Raw genomic sequence first — 5,648 nt, 5'->3', positions numbered from 1 at the left:
CTGCTGGGCATATTTGGCCATTTTTTGGTTTTAGTGTTTTGGTTTTGTTGGTTTTTAAGTCTACTACAGCTTCTAGTCAGTAAACACTCTGAGTTCCACATACACGCTTGGGGCTGCTGTACTTGCAGTGGCCTGGCCTCGGCGTGTCCACTGGCCTTTTCCTGGATCTGTTCCACCTCTCATCTCTCCCAGCAGAATTCAGATGCCATCAGCTGCTGGCAGCGCTCCCAGGGAGCAGGAAGCAAACCCTCAGACCGTCCCACACAATGAACACGGTCAAGCCGTAGGGATGGTGCAGGCTCCGTGTCAGCCCTGCTCAGAGATTACCCGGACCTCCCTACACACAGAGCTGCTGCTCCAAAATGCACTGTCACGCACACATCAAGGGGAAAAAAATCCCACCTACTTTTAACATTAAGGAAAATAGGAGAGTAATAGTTTATAGTTTAAGTTTTAATTGTGCTGTACAAATTCTAAGGAACACTTTAAGGGGGTTGTAAGAGATTGAAGGAAAAAACACAAAAAACCAACCCCACAGTTTTGAAATGGCCTATGGTACTGAGATGATTTTTTAAATGCATATTTCTTTGCCAAGAGTAAACCTCAAAGAAAAGAAAGATAACATGTCTTTGTTCCTCAGTCTTTTATGTTTTTATGGCTATACTTAAAGTTTACATCTGGAAGAAAAGTTAACAAATGGTATTTATACATAGGTGCCATTTGCCAAAATTGGTCTGTGAAAAACTTGCCTGCTCAACCATTCTAAAAAAAGTTTCAAGATCTGTGATAATTATAGAAGGAAGTTTAGATTGGATTCTTACCTTATTTACTGACTCTTTGTTATTACTGTTGTTCCATTGTGAGCAGGGATAATAGGTGCAGGAAAATCCAGTTCAGGGGCATCAAAAAAGTATGCCTACATCAGTACAGAGGAGAAAAAGACTGTTTAGAGAGAAACAAACAGCTCTGCCTCATCCCAGCTCTTTCTTTCCTCACCCACTGTTCACAAAGTACAAACACAGCACTGAAACAGTGCTCTAAACTGTACTTTTAAATGTAACAGCCGCTAAAGCCTTTCAAAAAGACCTGCACTGGAAAGGATCTAATTGCAGGTATTTATTGACTGCTTGCTGTTTTAACTGACAAGCGGTCTCCAGTGACAGGAGCCCCACTGAAGTCAGCTGCAAGTCTCCTGCTGTAACACAAGAGTTGGGCTTTGCCTTCGCATTCCTGGACGCTGAGCTGCAGGGAACCAAATCTATCTACCTTGGAAGCTGTGGGGGGAACAGAACTGAAGCCTGAGTTACATCATTTTACCCACTGCAACAAAGGAAAAACAAATAATCGAAATGCTTATCATTATGTATTTCAGTAGCATTTGGGTCTTCTGTTTTTGTAAGGCTGTTACTTTACTGCGTTCTAGCAGCTTCATGTTTTCATACATAAAACTCATAAGCATACACTATATATCAAAATATTTAATCATTTTAAAGGATTAACTAAGCATAGTGCTCATTGGAATAAGCTGCAACTGGATACAATAAAAACTAACGCTTCGGTGACACTATCATGAATGCCAGATACATTTAAGACTGTTCTGTGAGTGATTCTGCACTAAAAACATCTTCATTATTGAGTTTGTTGCCAGTGCTGTCAAAGTCAGATTGGCATAAATTTTTGCTACATTTGAAATAATTGGAACTTTTACTTTGGAGGTTTTGCAGAAGTACTGTTTCTTTCTTTATGAAAAAAGTATTTTTCCAACCAAGCACTCCTTTTCCCTGTGCCGTAACGTGACGCCAATCCCAAGAAATAACAGAGAAATGGAAAGGCAGTGTCGTACCAAACAGCCAACAGCCAGCAGGGCGTGAAGCAGAACAACGGTCGCCACCGTTGCCAGTGCAATCCTCCGGTTGTCATCTCGGACAGCGGGCCAAAAGGTCATCACCAGAACAGACCCCGAAAGGCACAGGGAGAATATCATCAGGACCCAGCGCACCACTTTTTGTGGAATGATCCATAAAATCTATAAAAGAGAGTAAAACAATCGTTAAGGAGACTGGGAAACGGGGATTCATCTGTTGAACACGTTGTTCTGTGACGTTTCATCCCTTCCAGCCAATTTGTGCACAGATTAACTCAACACCTTATCTGATACGTCTTATTTGAGGAAGGAGCAAGAGCAAGAGCAGACGTGACAAGAGCACGTACCCTTGGGGACATCCAACGCCTGCCCCTTGCCAGAGTGGCCCAGGACAGTCCCTGCCAGGGAAGCTTGTCCTCGGAGCCATCAGCACTGCCCGCAGCGCCCGTGCTTGGATTTGCTGCCTCTGAGAAAATGACCTGTCCTGGACTTTTCCAGGACCCGCAAGGTATCTTGACAGTAGACAAGCTTCAACAAAAGGCTTTATTCTAGCCAAGCAAAAAGAGCAAATCATTTGCCCAGTCCCCAAGATTTTGACTAATATGAACAATATTACAAGAAATTGCTAATTTTCTAAACCAGGATCTTTTTGCAGGGCACAAAACAGAGGTGAGTTCTTTAGGCCATACGTACCGCTGTGGGAATGTAAATGAAGAGGGAGTAGCCATATACGCACACTATCTCCAAGAACGAGTAGGAGACAATGTTCATTACTTTACTGTTCCTCCACATCAGGAATCCCCAGAGAGCGAGGGGAACAAGCCAAGCATATGCATAAATCGTTGTTGCTGCTATGGACACTGGAAATATGACAAAAGGTTCAATGTTCTTAGAATTCCAGCCAGAATCAATCATTTAGAAGAATTTAGCATGAGAACTAGAAAGCCACCTTTGGAGTTAGCTTCAAAAAACAAGGTATGAACTATTAGTTAACTGACTACTTTGTGTTTACATCCAGTTTACACTCACTACTTTGCCAGCACTTCAAGTTACTTTAAAAGTAAAAACCTCCAGTAAATATTTTCTTGACATTTTCAACTTCTTTATTACACTTGTGTACAAAATGCATTCAGTTTCAGTGTGAAAGGAAGAGCCATGGAAGAAAGAAAAACTGAGTTAAAAACAGAACTGTGGCTACTAACAGCTACTGAAAAAAGACAATAGAATGCAGACAAGCTAAAAAAAATAGAAAGAGAACAGAGATACGTGTGTCAAATCTGAAATTATTCAAGTGACTGGATTCCAAATTACTCCTGCTTGCTCTGTAACTACTTTATGCTCTGGAGGAGTAGGGTTCTGCCAGTTACAGCCCATTTTAAGGACTCATTTCACATCTCTCTAAATTTAGAGAGCGTACTCAATCAAAAGGCTCTGCTGAATCAAAGCTGTGACCTCTTTTTATACTACTTCATTAGCACACTGAGGGGGAAAAAACAACACAAACAAAAAAACCAGAGCAATGAACTTGGGACTCTGTCAGCTCTGCTGAATCAAAGCTGTGACCTCTTTTTACACTACTTCATTAGCACACTGGGGGGGAAAAAACAACAAAAACAAAAAAAAACCAGAGCGATGAACTTGGGACTCTGTCAACTACTTACAAACCTTTTCTGAACTCAGGCACGTAGTGGTACGTTGGTCTGCCCAGATGGATGAAGAAATTTGAGAGATTGCCACTCACAGCAATGGTAAAGACGAGTGTGGCACATATCCAAAAGGGACCTCAAAAAGAAGCAAACAAGTTCAATAACAACTCCTCTCCCTCTTGTTTTTTTAAGGCTAGTAAGTAAAAAGAAATATAAACTCAAAACATTTAGCACAAAAGAGAACTTCTCACACCTCATACCTACCATAAAGGTCAGGATTGCTGCGGATATACAGCCTTACAAAGTTCTTCCCTGGTACTGGAAAAACCGAACCTTTGATTCTGTCCAGGACCTAAGAAAACATACAGATCTGTCTGACTGAACATGTAAGAAGGAAAAACCTCAATGTCTGGATAAGACATAGATCAGACAATAGTTCTCCTTTGGAGCAGAGTATTAACCTGGTACGTGTCCACATCGAAGAACGTTTGGTAGTACTCAAATGTCCAGAAAGGGGCACTTTTCTTCTGTCCTGCAAGCAGCTGTAGGGTGGGAGAAGCAACATGGAAAACATTACAAGTACGCAATTTATGCATTACTAGTTGATTTATACAATAGTTAAGTGATTTCTGCACCTGGATAGAAAACAAAACTTAACAAGGTGGTGCTAACTATCACTTACTTATGAATGATTTTACTGTTTCCCTTTCCTCTCTAAGATTTGTTATCAGCAGCTAGCCTCTTACCTCCCTGCAAGCAGAACAGTGGCCTGGGGCTCTAAAGAGCAGCCTGATACTACCTTCTACCACAGAATTTAAAGCACTGCCTTCATCAGCATCACAAGTTCCCTCCCCACCAGGCTACATTAGCTGAACCCTTCACACAAGCCCTGGCCCATTAAAAGCTTCCTGCTCTCCATGCCAGAGTCACAAACCCCACAGCAAAACTGACAGAAATGAGCACGATGCTGGGTCTTCAGCTGCTGCTGCACTTATCTCCTAGTACATTTGCTTAACTTAGATCACCACCATTTTGGTGCAATTTCCTAGGTGGCAAACCAACATCAGCTGAAGAGCCCACAGGCATTTGTGTCTTCCAACTCTACTATCAAGAGACAGTGACAGAGAAGCACCAGAGTTTTAAGTCACCCAGCATGAATCCCTGGTGCCCTCTAGAAACATGTGAGTGTTGTTGACACCATTTTTATGGAGGCCCTGTAGGTATAAGAGCATTACTTCTGTTTTATCGGAGTCATCGTTCCCCAGTAATTCATCGTCCTCTTCTCTTCCTGGCTCCTGCAGACGGCCATGCTGATTCTTGGGGATTTCAACTGGCTCATCGATGCTTATTGTGGTAGCGTCAGGATTTGCTGCAAGCAAATTAGCTGCATCATCAAATTCTGCAAATAAGTAAAAGACAGGCGATAATCAAGATACCAAAATTTTTGTTGTCGCAGCTCAAAAAATTACATCAAGACCCCTACACAGCCCAAGAAAAGATATATCACTTTCTTAGGTGTGTCACATATGATGCTTCTTAAAAGTCCAAACTGACACAGTTCAAGGTGAACAGTTACTTTGTTAATAAAGTGTTTGCCTGTCTGTCCCCATAATCTGCCTGCATTAGGATAAACTAGCACCACTGAAGCCTGCCCTTCCCTCCCGCAATCAGCCCCAGCAAAAGGACCAGCAGGTCTCTCCAAGGGCAAGGGAGAGCTGCCTCTCTGAAGAGGCTGTAAAACTGGGTAACTTTAATGTCCTCCAAATGTTAAGTTTTCTTTCAGACCTGAACATATTTATCAAAAATTAAGGAGGTCTGACACCACAGCCCATTCCCACTGGCAGAGGGCTCTGTGCGTTCTCAGCTCTCACTTTCCACCAAGGAGGATTCCAGTCAGCACCGGTTACATTTTTTAGCTCCCCAAGATCACAGTTTCATCTCAGTAAACCGGGGACACCCCTGCTTTTTTTCGCAAAACTTCAAGAGAGCTTTTACTCAGAACCCCCTCCAAGCCTGGGAACGTCGGACCCCTCCACGAGCTGGGCCCCAAACCCCACGTTTACACCTGCGATATCCGCCTTTGCCTTGAAATTTGAGGTCATCCGCGGCCGCCATTCGTCCGCCTGGTTGAGGAACAG

The 5,648-nt window shown here is 42.8% G+C and overlaps 1 protein-coding gene across 1 annotated transcript in view; it reads right to left on the bottom strand.

Moving 5' to 3' along the window:
* YIPF1 (Yip1 domain family, member 1) overlaps positions 1-5,642 on the bottom strand; it is a 5,943-nt gene extending 301 nt beyond the window's left edge. The window contains exons 1-8 of the mRNA XM_009870552.1: positions 5,595-5,642; positions 4,746-4,909; positions 3,972-4,052; positions 3,775-3,862; positions 3,530-3,646; positions 2,558-2,724; positions 1,844-2,026; positions 822-916 (exon numbers count right to left, since the gene is read on the bottom strand). Of these exons, the coding sequence (XP_009868854.1) occupies positions 827-916; positions 1,844-2,026; positions 2,558-2,724; positions 3,530-3,646; positions 3,775-3,862; positions 3,972-4,052; positions 4,746-4,909; positions 5,595-5,625 (921 nt within the window). The 5' untranslated portion in view covers positions 5,626-5,642 and the 3' untranslated portion in view covers positions 822-826. The remainder of the gene's footprint in view (positions 1-821; positions 917-1,843; positions 2,027-2,557; positions 2,725-3,529; positions 3,647-3,774; positions 3,863-3,971; positions 4,053-4,745; positions 4,910-5,594) is intronic.
* Positions 5,643-5,648: the final 6 nt, after the last annotated feature.

Source organism: Apaloderma vittatum, unplaced genomic scaffold (assembly GCF_000703405.1).
Source record: "Apaloderma vittatum isolate BGI_N311 unplaced genomic scaffold, ASM70340v1 scaffold27405, whole genome shotgun sequence".
NCBI classification, from domain to species: Eukaryota; Metazoa; Chordata; class Aves; order Trogoniformes; family Trogonidae; genus Apaloderma; species Apaloderma vittatum.
Note: the sequence above shows the minus strand (reverse complement) of the source record. Positions and strands in the feature narration are given on the sequence as shown.